This window comes from Canis lupus, chromosome 12 (genome assembly GCF_003254725.2).
Source record: "Canis lupus dingo isolate Sandy chromosome 12, ASM325472v2, whole genome shotgun sequence".
Classification (NCBI taxonomy): domain Eukaryota; kingdom Metazoa; phylum Chordata; class Mammalia; order Carnivora; family Canidae; genus Canis; species Canis lupus.
In genome coordinates this window covers 19,682,077-19,700,544 of record NC_064254.1, presented here as the reverse complement: position 1 = coordinate 19,700,544, position 18,468 = coordinate 19,682,077, and the positions used below count along the sequence as shown (strand labels likewise).

At 39.1% G+C, this 18,468-nt stretch overlaps 1 protein-coding gene across 1 annotated transcript in view; it reads left to right on the top strand.

Moving 5' to 3' along the window:
• The window catches only part of PKHD1 (PKHD1 ciliary IPT domain containing fibrocystin/polyductin), a 469,911-nt gene that overhangs the window by 207,972 nt on the left and 243,471 nt on the right, over positions 1–18,468 (top strand). Inside the window, 3 exon segments of the mRNA XM_025419015.3 lie at positions 9,362–9,474; positions 10,716–10,821; positions 15,335–15,469. Of these exon segments, the coding sequence (XP_025274800.3) occupies positions 9,362–9,474; positions 10,716–10,821; positions 15,335–15,469 (354 nt within the window).

The window sequence follows — 18,468 nt, the reverse complement described above, 5'->3', positions numbered from 1 at the left end:
TAACTTGTTGGTGACTAGGAGGCTTGTTGTGCCATTATGCCCACAGCTTTAGGGCCTAAAAAACTCTGTTGCTGTTGTTGTTGTTTTTAAGATTGTATTTATTTATTCATGAGAGACACAGAGAGAGAGGCAGAGACATAGGCAGAGGGAGAAGCAGGCTCCCTGCAGGGAGCCTGATGCGGGACTCAATCTCAGGACCCCAGGATCATGACCTGAGCCAAAGGCAGACGCTCAACCACTGAGCCACCCAGGCATCCCAAAAACTGTTTTTGTATGCCTTCTCACACAGCTTAACTTGACTACATTGAAATACCCAGAGTCAAATAGGTCCTCAGGATTATCCAGTTCATCTTCTCATATGAGGTTGGAATGTATCTAAGTCCTGCATTGAATGGCAGGTGTAATGCCCATCTGACTTTGCTTCTCTGGGTAGTACACTTGTCTGCTGGCATCATTGAGTTGGCTATAGGTGCATGGGACTTGGGGGCCATCTAAAAAGCTGATAGGTTGCCTGCGCTTTGGCAGACTGACCTGTGAACAGTATCAAGTCAGCAAGGACAAAACTGAGTCTGAAGCAAGTTCTTTGTTTCCCATTAGATGCTTTCCATTTTTATCCCTTTATTTTCTCTGCTTATATTCACTTTATGAAAGTAAAAACAAAAACAAAAGCAAAAAAACAATGCATATGTTTTGAGAAGGAAGCTTTAGTTTAAGCTGGTAGTGTAGATTCATTAAACATATTCATTAGGTGTATTCATGGCATTTTCATCTTTGATGACCTTAAAATTCTGCAGTTGTCTTTTCATTAGCTTATTAGCTTTTAGACCCTAGCACAGAATCTGAAGCATAGTAGTTGCTCAGTAAAAATTAAGTATAGTGAATTAATGAATGTAAGTAGAGTTCCATAATCAGAGAATGGAGGGAGGAAAGAGAAAAGTAAAGAATAGATTCCAAGATCCCACAATTATTCTGATCACTGAAAAATAAGATGTTTATCTGATCCAGCATTTAAATCCTGTGGGACTTATCTCTCAGTGTTAAATATTACACAATACACTGCAGTTTTTTAGCTGCATGTCACTGGTGTTGTGCTATGCTGTCTCTTTTGAATCCTGTTGTTTAGAATGTATCGTGACTAAAGACGTAGGTGGTAACTGGTGTATGTGGCAAAACTTAAAAATTATGAACCTCTCTTGACCCTTAGGGCCAATGAAGGTCATTTCAGTCATTGAGCAAACGCCAAGTTCATTAAGTGTATCCCATGTGAGTGATCCACAGAGTACTTTGAAAACTATATTTTAGAAATAAGCCGTAGTTCCAAAGGAATGATAAGGAAGCTGTGCAAACAACGATGTGTGTGCATGTGTAATATGTGAAATAGGAAGAAAACCTTCCCTCTTCCAGGGTATTTCTGGTATTTAGGAGAGAAACATTCCTGTACTCTGAGGAATCATTTCATGGGTTGTGACTTCTATGTCCTGCTATGTAAGTGGTTCAGTCAGACTACCCCTAACTGGAAGGTCATCAAGTCTAGGGTATACTCAGGATTTGTATCCTTTTCTCATGCCTTGCTTTGAAGTTTTATTACAGCCTGGCAAAATATTTTTTTAAAGTAACTGTATTTTTGTAATATCTTGGGATTTTTCTTTTCTTGTTTTTTTATTTTGAAATAATTTTAGACTTAGAAGAAGTTGCAAAAACAGGAGTTCCTGTGGGCCCTTCCTTCAGCTTCCCCCGTGATACTGATGGGGAACAGGGCTAGCTGAGGACAAAGTACAAGCTGATATCCCACAAAGGACCCCCATCCAGAGTGGGATATGTATGACATTCCTCAGGAAGCTTTCAGTTGTTTTAATGTGAATGCCCTGCTAGAGGGAAAAGCAGTCTTTAACTTGACAATGACAAGGCCTCCAGTATCTTGTAGGTCCTCCTTAGCATGAAAATCCTTTTGAAATCTCCTTTTTCCTTACCTTCCCCAGTTCTTGGGTATATAACCAGCCACCCCTCACAACCCTGGTGCAGCAGCTCTTCCTGCCCATGGGTCCTGTCCCCTAGCTTTACTAAAACAACCATTTTGCACCAAAGATGTCTCAAGAATTCTTTCTTGGTCATCCGGCTCTGGACCTCACCCCACCAAACTTCACCACCTATATTCCAAAACTTCATTACTATCACCATAACCATTGTCAATCCCTCAGTAATACCATAACTACAACCATAACTGTCACCATATCAACCCTCGCCATAGCAATATCAAAACCAGGATGTTGACAATGGGACAAAACCATTAACTAAACTAAAGCCCTTATTTGGACTTGGAGAAGGTGACTTAATCCTAGTTGCTGGGCAACCACTTCTCAAAGCCTAACCTCTTCTCATATACAGGGGTCTGACTTTGAAATCTCTGGCTTGGCAGACAGACAGGGAAGAAACCATTGATCCTTAGGTGTCTGCAGTGATTTATGGTAACATGTTATTCCCAATTGCCCTGACCCAGAGCCTAGGACCAAATGCTCTGCCACCAGGCAAGGAATTTGCCTTGGCTGCTAGTCAGCCACCTCAACCTGGCACAGTAGAAGGGGATTTCAAGTGTGATATTCCTTTGTAGCTTTCATAGCCACGAGTGGTCTGTCTGCTTCCCTGCCCAGGCTGCAGCCCAACCAAGCCCAGGACAGTTTCTCTCAGAAGCAGAACCTGAGCTTTGTGTCTTTTTGCCAGTGATAGGATAGTCAAGCGTGCTATTCCTGTTTCAGTGTCTGAGGAATTTGAGGTATTCCTCTGAGTACTCCTTAGGTAGTAGCATTGAAAAGGAGTATTGAAAAGTAGTCTACTTTGCCATGCTTTTCACAAAGAGATTGGTGGTGTGGTTCTTTGGTGCTTCATCTATGACATTTAGAGCATTCTTTTATTTCTTTTGTTTTAGATTTTATTTATTTATTCATGAGACACACGGAGAGAGAGGTAGAGACACAGGTAGAGGGAGAAGCAGGCTCCCCAGGGGGAGCCTGATGAAGGACTCAATGCCAGGACCCTGGGATCATGACCTGAGTCAAAGGCAGACGCTCAACCACTGAGCCACTCAGGTACCCCCATTTAGAGCATTCCATTTCCAGGCTGTCTTCCCTTGACTCCCCAGCATTTGAATCTGTGACTCTGTTTAGGGAGATTTCTTGCTATCTGTCTAGAGGCTCCATGGTTCCATCTTTTCAGTAGACATAACTTATGTCAGCCTCAGGTTGGAAAGTCTTTGCTCTCAAACAGCAAGGGGCTGTTCACTTCCAGAGCTCTAGACTATCCCATGTTTCTGTAGGTACTGGAAATTTCCCATGACCAGACTCCTGTTTAGGATAGTCCGTGGAAAAACCCTGCAGACAAGCCCTTTGGAAACATCCATTTAATTTGAGGGGAATTTGTTCTGGTTTGTGAATCAATTTTGTAAGGAATTCTGTGTTTAAAGGCCAATTTCAGTTCTCTAGCTCTCCCTACTCAATAGCTAATGTATATTTAAGAGCTGCCTGAAGGGTTAACTCACTTTTTTTTTCTAGTGATTATAGATGCACACCTCAAGGAGCTGGCTTACTTGGGCAGTTAATTTCTCTCTGGAATTTCTCTTGCTTGAATGTCCATAATACATTGACTTCCGCAAAGAATTGATTTCCACACAAAATTCCCTGCTTGCCTTAAACCCTTCCCCACAAGCCGCCGGCTGCCTGCATAAATATGTGGTTTTTCCTCATGAATCATTTGTAGCATACCCAATTGGAATGGAGAGTAAAAAGGGCTGGGAAGTAATGTGATCTGACTGTTCAAGTACTTCTTTTATAAGAAAAGTGAGCCTTACCAGCTAACGGAAGACCAAAGTTGCAATATCCTGACCAACTATAAATGCACTTGGAAAGCATTTCTATTTATATATGTTCACCCAGATGTTCCATAAATGCTAATGACACTAGGGCAGGTGATTCCACAAATCTATTCCTTTGCTCAAAATATGTACTCTCTGAGCACCTGTCTGGCAAAAGTAATGTATATGAATGTAGTCCATAGAATATATTCTTGAAATCCCGGAATCTTTTTCCCTTCTGGTAGAGTCTTGGTAATGAATGAGCATTTCATTGGTAATGATCTAGAGGTGTACGTGCAAATGAGATGTGCCTTTCTCAGTGTTTATATACTTGCAGAAAAGGTGGGTGTTTAAGAAGTCTCCACTCTCTAACTCTCAGTGCTTATGTACTCATGTCTTTTCCCATGGCTCACACGTGTGATAGAGACACAGTTAATCCACGCAGGCTATGTGGAAGGTTGAGCTTCACCTGGTCTTCTCTGAGGAAGGTTCCAGTTGTGTAATTATAACAGAATCAGTAGCCATGTTACTTCCTTGTGTTTCTATGAGGGCTAAAGAGATAATGGATTTGATGCTAATTAGTAATTATTTTTGGGAATGCGTGATGTCAGATTTAAATGTTTAAAAAACATGCATATCCTCCTAGTAAAGACTGTCAAAGTATTCTTACTGTAATTAACCATGTTTTTATATTTTGGTGGTCTTTCCATCAAAATTTAGAGATTTACTGAGGGAAAGCAGGCATGGGTTGTTTCCACAACCCATAGCACTAGTCTGGATTAGGGGTCCTCAATCATGATAGTATTAGTAGTTTACGCACTAATTCTTTGTTGTGAGAAGCTGTCCTGTGTACAGCAGCATTCCTGACCTCTACCCTCTGAAGATCAGTAGCATCCCTCCCCCTCTGTTTGTGACAACTGGGAATGTCTCTAGAGCGTTCCAAATGCTCTCTGGGAAACAAAATCATCTCTGATTGACAGCTCCAGCTCTAAACTCTGCCACTTCAAGATGATTGGAGTCTTAGAGATGGCCCAGGTTTCCTGAAGTCATGCTAGCATCTTGAATAGTAATTCATCCTCATATTATATGATGTCCCAAAGTCACTTGTGCCGAGTTCCGTGTGGTAGGTGAGACCTGTGATTAGAATCTTAAATGGCCTCAGGAAATTGGAGAAATGCTCGGAATCCAAAATAAGGAAGTACAGGAGAGAAGGGCCCACTAGTCCACAAAGAAAGAAAATGTTCTGTAACTGAGTAAGAAATGAGGAATGGCGGCCTAATTACAAATGCCCAGGATGACAGAGCCTTCCGGCACACAGTGAATAATAAGCTGAAAGTTAAGGAAACAGCACCTTGGTTGTGTCAGCATGTGCTGGCTCCCTGGTCAGGTCTTTGTTGCTCCCTGCCGCCAGGTTTGATTAACTCTGGCCCCCAATAACGCTTCCCCAGAGGCGGGAGACCTCAAGGGACTAGAGCACTGGGGCATTGGCTCCTCTTCTCACATGAGGCAAAAGTTGAGTATTGCTGGTTTTAAAACAACCTGTTAAAAATAAAGACAAAAACAAAAACAAAAACCACAACAAAAAAACCCAACCTGTTTCAATTTTTCCTCCACATTGACTTTGCTTGGCTCTGTGTGCACGTGTGTGCACGTATGTATGCTCCTCGTGGAACATGTAGCACACCCAGAGAGGACAAGTTTTTAAAGTTCCCTTCCATAGGGAACACTGCTATCGAATGATGACCAGTGGTCTACTCAGGTTCAGAGAGCTGCCTTTCATAATACCTCAAATTCTTTCATTTAGGAATTGAAGTCAAGAAAGTATTAGTCTAGAATGACTGAAGCTATGGGCCGAAGTAATTTTACTCAACCTAAGGATAAATAGGGAACAGCTACAAGTAGAAGAGCGTACCTGCAATCTCTACCGTCAGTCCTCCCTCACTCAGAATGGAGTAAAACTCCTGAGCCATGTGAAAGGCTGTGAGAGGGCTCTGGCCTGAGTAACCAGAACTCCCTCCTTCAGTTCTGACCTTTTTTGTGTGTCCTGTCCTAATATCCGTGTTCCCCATGTGTGCATTAGCATTCCATAGGCTTTGCAGACAATCTCAATCTTTTCTTCTGTTGTCGTTCAAAAAACTCATGTCAGCAGCCAGTCCTAGTTAACTTGATGCCTATAATATAATGTGATAGTGCTTAATGCCTTAATGCAGGGGTTTCAGACCCCCCATCCTCCTTAAACATACTCTTCAAAATGCCATGTCTTTTCCTGCTGACCAGTCGGATGTGGCTCAGTTCCTCACCCACGTGTCTTTCTGTGTCCTCTGAGCTGAGTGTGCTATTTTTTCCCCTTTGGTGGGAATGGAAGGGGTTTTATACTGGGATTTGGGTGTGAACAGAACAACTCTTTAGTTAACTCTGACCTGAAAAATGCTCTCCAATTTGAGGAAACCTATATTTGTGTAGCAATACCATAAACTATTCCAGTCTTGTGCACAGATTACTTGGTATCTGAAGGGTTAACTTATTTTTTTCCTGTGAGTATAATGGTGCAACTTAAAAAGCAAGTTTACTTGGACAGTTAATTTCTCTCTGGGATTTCTCTTGCTTGAATGTCCATGCTGCATAGACTTCTGCAAAGAAGGTTGCTCAATATATTTCATCCACTATTAGGAAGGCCAGAACAAACTCTCCAGTTCTGCCCTTAATCTGGTGATGTGACTGCATTGCACTCTACTGTTTACATTTCTTCACTTATGGCATATTGTTTGGCATCTTGATCTGGGTCTTGCCTTCATTTCTCTAGTTTAGTCTATAATCTCTGACACTTTCAGGTTTGGACACAAATGGAACTGGCTTTGAGTTATTAGCTCTGCGACTTTGAAGAATTTACTCAAATTCTCCAAGATTCAGTTTCTTTGTCTGTGAAATTATAATAATAACATATAACTCAGAATTGTTGTGAAAGTAAATGAGACTAAAATCTGGTACCTGGACAATAGCAGCTTCTCTAGAAATCTTAACTATGGAGTATTATTATCACACTAGGTTCTAAGTTAAGACAAGATAAATATTTCTAAGGAAAAGAAAAATTCAACATAAATGCAACTTGCAGGGGTACCTGGGTGGCTCAGTCAGTTAAGCGTCTGCCTTCAGCTCAGGTCATGATCTCAGGGTCCTGGAATTGAGCCCTGCATCAGGCACTCTGCTCAGTGGGGAGCCTGCTTCTCCCTCTCCTCCCTCTTGTGTTCTCTCTCACAATCTGTCTCTCAAATAAATAAATAGAATCTTAAAAAAAATAATAACTTGCACTGAGTTGGATGATCTTTTTGCTGGGGATCTGATAACAGATTCCCATCTTGATTTTCTATGTCTCTATCCTCCTGCAGTTTTCTATAGTGGCTTCCATATGAAGTTGGCTCCCAAGGCAGCTCATGGCAAAATTGCCAGGAAGTGAATTCTTCCAAGTGTCTGTCTCCTCTTTGAACATCTCCTGGAGCCCTTGATGACTAGACAGTACACTGTTAGTATCTCAGTCACCTCCAGAGAAGTCGTTCTCAAAATGGGGTTAAAAGATCACCTCTATTGGTGATCACCACCTGTGGTGCTCAAGATTACAGAAAATTGTTCTTCAACTCTTCACTATCACCTTCAGTGCCTGCTATGTCAGAGTATCTACTGGTGGGGGCCTAGAAATCTGTATTTTATATACTGCCTCCCCCTTTGGGGTTTCCAAACAAAATACAACATATGTGGCTAAATTTAAATTTCAGAAATGTAACTAATTTTTAGTATAAATATATCTTATACAATTTTGAGATATACTTATACTGAAAAAATAGTTGTTTCTTTCAAATCTGAAATTTAAATCTTCCTTGGCCTCTGTGTTTTTGTTTGCTAAATCTTATAGCTCTATCCTGCACATACACTGAAGTTTGAGAAACTGTTCTAGCAAGTCACTCACAACATAGTCCCACCAAGTCCTATAAAAAGGCAACTATGGCACTGAAATATTGTTTCATAGAAAGACATTTAATGCCTTGTTGGTTGCACAGCATCATGATCCTTTCTGCTTTCCATTCTCTCTTCTGGGACTTGATGCTAATGTTCAGGATGAGCTGTCCTAGGCCTATAGCATGTACTCTCGGGAGATGAGTTGCTCACAGATAGGACACTCCAGTTTTCTTGTTGTCACACTGGTAGGCCATGTCAACTCCCCAAGTGATCAGGGATGAACTGTGTAGAAACTTCTGGAGCTCCCTTTGTCCCTGGAGCACAAAGCTTAGGCCTGAGGCTGGCTGAGCAGCTTGTTTCTTGACTTCTATTCTCTAGGTAGATATGGGCATCTGGCCTCAGACCAGCCTCTCAGGCTGAAAGAGAAAAGATGCACATAATTGCATAGGAAGTAGTCCAGCAGCTTGGTCTCTTGGCCCTTCACTCCTACTGGAACATAGAACAGCCAACATACCATCTACCTTACTGCCTGGAGTTAGAGGTTGCAAATTCAAATACCCATAGGTGCTAGGCTGGTATCATAAATCAGTGAAAGAGGAAGGGTGGGGACTATGCCAAAATAATCATAATCCAAGAGAGCAGACACTTCTTATCTCCATCTTGTACATGGCTACCCCACAGGAATTTGGGCTCTATATTGTTAAAAAACTGAAAGCCTGAACTTTAATATCAAGTGTCCCAATTTTAAAATATTGGAAGCAAAGTAACAATTTTTATAAACATTGGGTAGGCCAAATAAAAATACCTCTGTATAGAATAATAGACTTTAAGGAGTTAATTTTCTACTCTGTCTTAAAGTATACTAGACAGTGATGATTCTACTGTAGGTGTTTTGTTGAGTTTATAAAGATAATCCATTGTGTTCAGTTTAATCAGAATTAAATGTGGTCCAATGAAGAATTTAGATTTTATATGAACGTATAAAGGACATCAAATTATTTAGATAGGAAATCCTATATAGAAATATTAAGGTGATTAAGATCATCTAATCAGGATAAGAGTACATTGAGGAGATTTAAGTTGTATTTAAGCTCAGGCACTGTATCTCAGAACCAAGACATAGCCAGTACAATCATTGGTCTTCAAGTCAGCCAAATCATTGTTCAAAGGATTGGAGAGGACACTTTGTGTGTAGACTTGGCTTTAAGGTATGCCTTTGCCCCTGTATACTGTTGCATACACTAAAGAGGAGGGCTTGGATTGATGATGAAGTAAGCATCTCACTATGGAAGCTTATAAGAACGCTTTAACATGAGCTATCACTTATTAAGGTGGGCAAATTACAGTTTAACTGAGCTGCACAGAGGAAGAAAAATGAGAGTATACCTGATTCCTGGGGTAGTGGGGGAATGATTGGGGTGTGTGAAGAGTAAAATAGTCTGTGAAAGTATCAACATATTTTGACAAGAAGTAAATAGAAAAGCAGAATGAGCACATAGAAGAGTCTTTCTGGCAACCTTACTGTATCTGAAATAACTATTATTTAACTATGCTTAATTTCTGTAGGGAAACAGGGTGTATGTTGCTGGTTTGGGCTACTTTTTTCATCTTGTGACCAGCCAAACATCACAAGCTCCACTTCTCTCCTTCACTCAGAATATTGCGCATTCTTGTACAAGGTAACCTTGGGGAAATTCATCTACATTTTGGGTATGAGGATTATGGTTTAACTTTTGTTCTTTTTGTACAGCACTCTCAGGGTGCAATTTGGGGCATCGATGTCAGATTTGATGATGTGCCTGTGTAAGCATTTTAGATCATAAAAGTTGGGTATTGAAGGGAAGGAAAGGGACAGGGAGATCATTTGAGAGGGAAGCAGGACAGAGTGCATCTTTTGCACCCAGAGGGGAATTCAATAGAGCAGTTAAAGTTCTAAGGAGTTTGGAGCAACCTGGAGGCAAGGGTGCCTGGCCTCAGGAGCTGAGTTGGGTAAAGAGCCTTTGGGAAGAAGCTCTTCACCTGGAATGGGTACTCTGTAAGAGAGGAGGAGACTTATTCAAAGTCTTTGGTACATGGAGGTAAGGTCATCTGCTAAGAGCCAAGAGCCGAGAAGTATGGTGGGGACATGGGAAAAATGTGGACTTCAGAGTCAGTCAGGCCCTGATTCAAATCTGGTCTCTACTCCTAAACAGTTGGCTTTTTTAAACAAAGAGTCAGATCCCTCATTTGTAAAATTTCAGATCTACACTGAAAGTTTGATGTGATACTTAGAGATGACTCATATCATGCTCCTAAGAGAACATCTGGAATATAGTCGGAACTCAATAATTGATAGCTATAAATAATTATGATAATAATGGTTAGCGATAGTGCTATGATGGACAGTGAGAGGAGAGTGGAATCAGAATTAAGAATGCTGCTCCGTGTTGAAGTGCCAGCTGAGGCTGGGATTAGCACATGTGCCATGAATTTATCATTAAGATTATGAAGTTTTACCAATGAGCTCTCAGCACCCCTGTAGTGTGAGCAAAAAAAAGTATGCAGAATCCTGTGAAAGTGAGATATTTCCAGGAGAAAAACAAAAGCTGGAGGGAGTAAACATGCTCATCTCCACTTTCCTAGCATATTCTAATGGGCTAGGCATGGGTCTCCTGACCCTTAGGAAGGGGTGGACCTCAAGAGAGGCTGGGAGAAAAGACTGGAATCATGGCAGTTTGCATCTGCTGAGATGCAGGAGCAGGTCATGGAGGTAACAGAGAGTGGAGGCTGAGGGATGGGTAATGCTGGTCAGAGAGAAGGCTCACAGGCTTCATTTCCACTCCTTTCTTCATTGCCTTCATTTTATATTTCCCAGTGAGAAAATGCGGGACATTTGAAACATGCAAAGTGGTTGATTTTCACTCTTTGTTTTGCATTCAAGGTATGGTCTCTTTATATACCCTCAATTTCAGCCTCCTTGGGATGATGGCAGGGGCCCCACCCTGTTCCAAAACTTCACAGTTTGGGGGAGTGCAGGTGGCGCTCGGGTAAGCCATGTTCGTTTTTCATTAAATTGTCATTTGTTTTCTCACTGTAATTTATTACACATCTTTATTTAGGGGGAATGGCTAGGGAGTCATTGCAATATTATCATAGTTGTAAGGAGCAAACAGCATCATAGGTGTGTGGAAAAGCTGTTGAATGAACAAATTCCTACTCAGTAAGCCAGGGTCAGTTGATTTCCTTTATGGTGACTTCTCAACAGCTCTAATGGAACCAACAAAATCATAGAGGTTTACGAGCAGGAGGAATTGTAGAGGTCATCCGTTCCTCACCTTCCATGCCTATTTAGAGATAAGAAATGAAGGCTCAGAAAATAAAAGTATTTGCCAAAGGTCACACAGTTAATAACACAGCCTGGTGTAGGATCCAGACTCCAAATGCTGTGCATCTGATGCCTTAATATACTGAATCATGCATGTTTTAGTCTTAAAAAAAGAAATGCTGTTTATCATTGAAACACAAAAATTCCAGCTCAAGGTGCCATTCTTACCTTTATCAACTACATTTTCTTCAAAAGGGAAATAAGTTCATGTTCAATCATTCACTTTTCATTACCACAATGACTTCTTATAAGGAAGCTTTGGATGCTCACTGTTAACAGCAGCATACAAAATTATTCAAGGCCACTATTTGGTGCTACACAGAGTAAATTACATATACTTGGTCTCAGCCATTTAGCAATCTGGAGCCTAAGATGCATAGATGAAGAAATATGTTTACAGGGCATTCAGGAAGTAGAATAAAAACATATAATTAAGTTACATTAAAGTTAGACATTTATTTCACATATCCAACAAGAGGAAGACAATTGTGGATACAGAAAACCCAAAAATATGTAATTAGGGTAGCTAACAGGAAGAATCCCAATTGTATTTAGTGTTTGTTCTTAGTTCTTATTTAACTTTATAGAGTACTTTGTGGCCCATAAACATTATGAATATAGGGGTGACAAATCCAGTAGAAATGCTGACCAAGTGCCATCTTAGGCAGAAAAGTAATTCATGCCTTATAGAGACTTATATTATGTCTCCATGCTCTTGAATAGCCTTCTAAAGGAAATAACCTTCTAAAGGAAATAACCTAATATGAAAATATTAAAAGATGATTATTAAAGTCAGTTTTCTCAAGTTCTGCAGTCAGAAGTGCTAAATCCAAGAAAGAAAACACAGATCCTTGAAGATGAAACTCTTGTATACTCCAATTTAATTAATCAAAAAGTTCAAATAATGAGAATGCTTTTGGAACTTTACTTTTATGAAGAGAGTAAAGGAGAGTAATTAACATGATAGCAGGAAATTTAAAAAAGTAACTCCCACCAAAATAATCCTGAAGAAGCATAGAGAGATTTACACTTCCTTATTCCAAAAACTACTACAAGGCAATAGTAATCAAGACAGTGTGATATGGGCACAGGATAGAAATATAGATCAATAGAATGGAATTTAGAGTACAGAAATAAACCCAGAGAACTGATTTTGGATAAGGATGCCAAGACCATTCTGTGAGAGAAATAATAGTCTTCTCAACAAATGGTGCTGGAACAACTGGATAGCCACATATAAAAGAATGCAGTTTCTCCTTATCTCATACTATTTATAAAAATTGATTCAGTAATGGATCAAAAACCTAAACTTTGGACAAAAACTATAAAACTCTTAGAAGAAAACAAAGGGGTTGGGATGCCTTGGTGGCTCAGCAGTTGAGCACCTGCCTTCAGCACAGGGCGTGATCCTGGAGTCCCGGCATCCAGTCCTACATCAGGCTCCCTGCGTGGAGCCTACTTCTCTCTCTGCCTATATCTTTGCCTCTCTCTCTGTGTGTCTCTCATGAATGAATAAATAAAATCTTAAGAAAAAAAGAAAACAAAGGCGTAAATCTTCATGACCTTGGATTTAGCTAAATATTCTTAGGTATGACATCAAAAGAATATGCAACAACAGAAAACGGATAAGTTGGACTTTATCAAAATTAAAATTTTTCATGTTTCAAAAGATGTCATCAGGAAAGTGAAAACAAAACCTACCCAATGGGACATAATATTTGCAAATGATATATCTGATAAGGGAATTGTACCTAGAAATAGATCTCTTACAACTCAACAGTAAAAAGACAACCTGACTTAAAATATGAGCAAAGGATCTGAATAGACAATTTCCAAAGAAGATACACATGTATAAAAGATTTTCCATGTAATTAGCTAATGGAGAAATACAAATCAAAACTATAGTGAACTATCACTTCACACCCACTAGAATGGCTAGAATCAAAATGATAACAAGTGCTGATGAAGCTGTGGAGAAATTGGAATCCTCACACACTGTTGGTGGGAATTTTAAATGGTCTAGTTGCTTCAGAGAACAGTCTGGCAGTTCCTTACATGGTTACATATAAAGATACCATATGATCTATCTACTTTACTCCTAAGTATATATCCAAGAGAAATAAAACATAGATTCACAGAGAAACTTTTACTCAAATCTCTATAGCAGCATTATTCATAATAGCCAAAGGGTGGAAACAATGCAGATATTTACCATTGGACAAATGGACAAATGTAATGTGATATATCTTATAGATATATCACATAGATACAATAGATACAATAGAATATAACTTAGCTATGAAAAGAAATGAAGTGTTGATACATGCAACAACATGAATGAACCCTGGAAACTTTATGTTCAGTGAAAGAAGTTGAGTCCTATTTGTGTGATGTTGGGCAAACCCCATGATTTTTCTTACTTCATTTATAAAATGTAATAATATCTAAAGGATAAGTTTGTTTTAAGGGTTAGGTAAGTGCCTGCATGCAAAGTGCCCAGAAGAATACCTGGATCTTCGTGGGTACATAGTAACAGCTCTTATTCTTACCATTGTTAGTAAACAGGAGTAGGTAATAGTGATAGATCAATGTTAACTATAATGTCTCTGGAAACTTTAACATTGAGAAATGCCTTCTGCATCCATCAAAAATGCATTGTGTTTAGATTTAATAAATTTTCATTATTAGATATATTTGACTGTATTTTGGTCATTAGACATAAGGTCATGTATATAGATACTTGTTTAGAAGATTCCATTGGGTAAAATTCCTATTGTATGTTAACATAAATTTATATTTATTTGATGATATTGATAGCTTGATAGCTAATATTTTTGGATATTTTCTCATTTGTTCATCTTAATAACCTTGAGGGAGCTTCACCATTATTATACTCTTTCTTGAAGGTAAGGAAACTTTCTGAATAGGAGTTAAAATACTGCTAAAGTCATACAGCTGGGCAGCCCAGGAGGCTCAGCGGTTTAGTGCCACCTTCAGCCCAGGGCCTGATCCTGGAGACCTGGGATCAAGTCCCACATTGGGCTCCTTCATGGAGCCTGCTTCTCCCTCTGCCTGTGTTTCTGCCTCTCTCTCTCTCTCTCTCTCTCTCTGTCTCTCATGAATAAATAAATAAAATCTTAAAAAAACCAAACCTTCCTTTAAAAAAAAATTCTCCCCCTTCTCTAGTTAATGACAGGTGCAGGTTGTTTTTAAATATGACTATATTTTACAGAACTTGGGCTGATGCCTGTAATTAGGTCACAACTATTGTCAAGTTAACAGTTCAGATCGTACCTATTTTGTTTAAGCAAACCTCTGTGTCTTTGGAGACCTATCATTTTATAAAAGCTGTTGGTACGTAATCAAGCACAAAGATTGATTGATAAATAGGAGCATGATACTATGATAAATCAAGGCTACCTTGGCCTTAATTAATAGGAAACTTCCACTTGAAGATATGAAAGTAAATATGATCCTATTTAATAAAGAAAGGAATGACTATGTTAGGTTAATTGCTAGTCCAGACCTCCACCTTGATTTTAAAGATGGTTGAACTGAAGTCTAGGAAAAGATAAATGTCTTGCCCTAGTTGGTTAATATCAGTGCTAGCTCAAAACCAAGAGCTCTGTCCCCAAATTAGAGGGAATCTTTCCACTCTACCAAGCTAAATTTGTTAATATTCAATCCCTGTTTGGCCCCATTAACCCAAGTTGTCATGAGTATATATGCACATAACATATTTTGAGTCTGTAGTCACGCTGAATCACTTATTTCATATTTATAATTTTCTGATAATATTAGTTAATACATACTATACTGAGCGAAATAGTAAGCACTGGAGTTCCTGGATGCTCTAGTTTTCTCCATTAATTTTGTGTGATTTGACAACTGCAAGTTTATTCTAGATATGTGAAGAATTCACACTGACATTTTTAATATAACAGTTATTATGAGGAGAAATGGAAAGTACAGAGGGGATGTTACCAAAAGGGACTAGTTAGTGCTGACCTCACGGCAACTTTGGGATGTCTGTACAGATATTGATGGACAAAAACTGCTTAAATATGGCATAGCATGCTTATTTATACTTAATCAATAATTAAAGAGGCTATAGGAAGTCTGCGAGAAAAACCAAGCTGCAGACCTTTGCCATAACATATGCTATTATTTTATAGATTTCTAGAAGTAGCAATCTTCACCTGAAAAACTTCCAAGTTTATTCATGCAGAGATTTTGGAATTGACATCTTGGAAAGTGATGCAAATACTTCAGTTACTGACAGCTTATTACTTGGCCATTTTGCCCACAAGGTAAGTGCCTTAGTGTAGTTGTTTTAGGCTGTCCATCAAAACAGAATGTGCTAGGTTCCCTGGTGATCCAAGATATGTAATTTTCATAGCATTCTTCAGTGAATCTTGTGTTTAATTGGTAAAAGTTGGGAGAGCTTTATATTTGTAGCAGTGGTGATATGATAAAATTCAAATATACACAAGGTTTCAATATAATGAGTCCATATAAATTATAAAAGTCATGAGTAGCTTGAAGAATTCTTACTTGATTGCTACTTAGCATCATTTTCATACCAATTCAATAATAAACCTAATAATTTTAGGCTAATTTAACCTCATAAGGATTATGGAATGGCATAACTTCACATTTTCTCTTTGTATTATGGTTTGCCAAGTTTCGACATCAACATTTTGTCCATTGGATCCTTATTCTATTTAGGGTGACCCCCAAAGAAGTAGCATATACTTACATTGTATACAGGGTTTCTTAGAGGATTCCCTAATATTTGCCTAAGTGTGGGTTTCTACATGATAAACAACAGACTATAGATAACTTCTCTGCTATTGCATGGCCAGGGTTCCAAAATGTAGATGAGGTAAAAAAAAATTTCCCAGATGTAGAACTAGGACTACTGGTTCCCCTTAAGGGAAGTCCATGACTGCCATTGGTCTCAGTAGGCTTCAGATCTGTAATGGGTTCCCTAAGTTCTTGTTCTTGAAGGAGTTACATGCATATTCATTTCACATTGTCATAATAATCATAGATGGAAGAGATCTATAGTATTTCTGGAAACCAACAAAAGAGCATTCTCTTCAGTTTGTTCCTCAATACTTGGACGAATTGAAATTTAAATAATGATTGCCCTTTGTACTTCCTTTGGAGGTTATTTTATAGGTATAGGTATAAATATCAAGATTAAAAAAATAATTTTCTTGGGGCACCTAGGTGGCTCAGTCAAGCATCTGTCTTCATCTTGGGTCACGATCCTGGGGTCTTGGGATGGAGCCCCATATCTGGCTCTCCACTTAGCACAGAGCCTGCTTCTCCCTCTCCCTCTGCCTGCCAGTCTCCCTGCTTGTGTTCTCTCTCTCTGTCAAATAAATAAATAAAGTCTTTTAAAAAATAATAAAAAATAATAATTTTCTTACTAGGCTTCATTTTTCCTATCTTTAATCCTCAAATTTAGTTATATCTTTTTTGAACCATCCTTTTCAGGAGGGAAATACCTGCCCATTTTTCCTTTTCTCTGAAAGGATTACCACCTTGAAAGATGAATCTTCTTTTTAGATTGAAGGATTTTCAAGAAAGGATGGAACCTAGATTTAGATTCCATGATACTGATAGATCAAAGGCTCTTAACTTCCTCAGAAATAACCTTAGAGAAGATGCCAAAAACAAAATGAGTCACTAACTGTCCTAGTAAATTAATGTCACAACATCTTAATTGATAGTAAATGGACACTGTAATTAATGGGAGAGTGACACAAATTAAGATATAAATTATGACAAAAGGGTGCTTATCATGAGATAATGAAAAAATAATCCCCCTTCTGGGGTGTGATTCACCATGAATGCAATGTGGCCAAATGAAGATCTCTTCTCCTTAGGAAAGTGCAGGTCAAAAGTCCCTGAATAGGAGATGTTAAAAGTTTGTTCTAGGAAAGATCTAGAGCCTCGTTAGGCATCCAATCATTAAAAACATGGAATTTTAGAGCTACCTACTCCCTGAGAGTTGATCTAGTTAGAACTCCTGAATTAACAGGTAAAGAGATGGAAGGTTTGGGAACTCTAATGGTAGCCCAAGATCTATGCTTAATATTATGGATCTAGGACCATGGCATATCCTGCCACATGTGGCTGAATACTCTTCCAGTTGCACATGGAAAATAGCTTTGACAACGAGCATTGCCTAATCCAATATTTTCCAAAGTGCTTTTCATGGAAGGCGAGTCCCAAGAGGAGTTCTGAGGAAAGCAAGATTCTTAGGTTAATTACATTTAGGATATGCTGTTATAGTACCTCCATTCCCTGAAATGCATACTGCATATTCACCCTCTAAAGGCTCTGTGAAGTTGTAAGGTCAAAAACAAAAAAGAAAAAAAAAACATCTATGAATCTCTATTTAATGCAAGATTGCTCAGATTTATTTGGGAATCACTTTATTGTCACATGAAATTGTGTCAGTTGTTAAAAGAAAAAAGGATGACCGACCATCTGTGGTTATAGAACTCGGAATTTAGCTTCTGTCTGTCATGCCTGCCAGTCCTCTAGGAAATAAGATTTTCAGAGACTGTGGCCTATCCTTTCTTAGACCTTCCACCCACACATAATTGGTGACACGCAATTACCAGGGAGTCCTGTCCTAAAACAAACACTAGTTAATAGGACAACTTTTCATTAAAAAGGATTTTTCTCTTTTAAGAATATTTGTGTAGGGGATCCCTGGGTGGCGCAGCGGTTTGGCGCCTGCCTTTGGCCCAGGGCGCGATCCTGGAGACCCGGGATCGAATCCCACGTCGGGCTCCCGGTGCATGGAGCCTGCTTCTCTCTCTGCCTGTGTCTTTGCCTCTCTCTCTCTCTCTCTCTGTGTGTGACTATCATAAATAAAAAAAAAAAAAAAAAAGAATATTTGTGTATATGTTGGTACCCTCTCACTCAACATTACCTTTATATTGTTATATTGAGGTTGGTGATATAACTTTCAGGGAGGATGGCTTTAATATACCAGAAAAAGAGATGCCTTCTATCACTATGTACCCCAGTCTGGCTGGTCTGTGGTTTATACCTTGTTGTCCTTAAGTCCTATTTCATTAGCATCTCCTTTCACTCTCAGAAATGTCCTGATTTGGATGTGAATTGTGGTCACCCTACTTTGGGAAGTATCTGTGGGACGGTTGCCTTCTTATTGTTACTGAAATTCATTTGAGCAGATAATAATACTTTAACATACATCTTATTCAGACAGATGCTGATGGATGGCTTAATTCTTCTTACTCTTTCTTGGCGGGGGAGGGGGGTT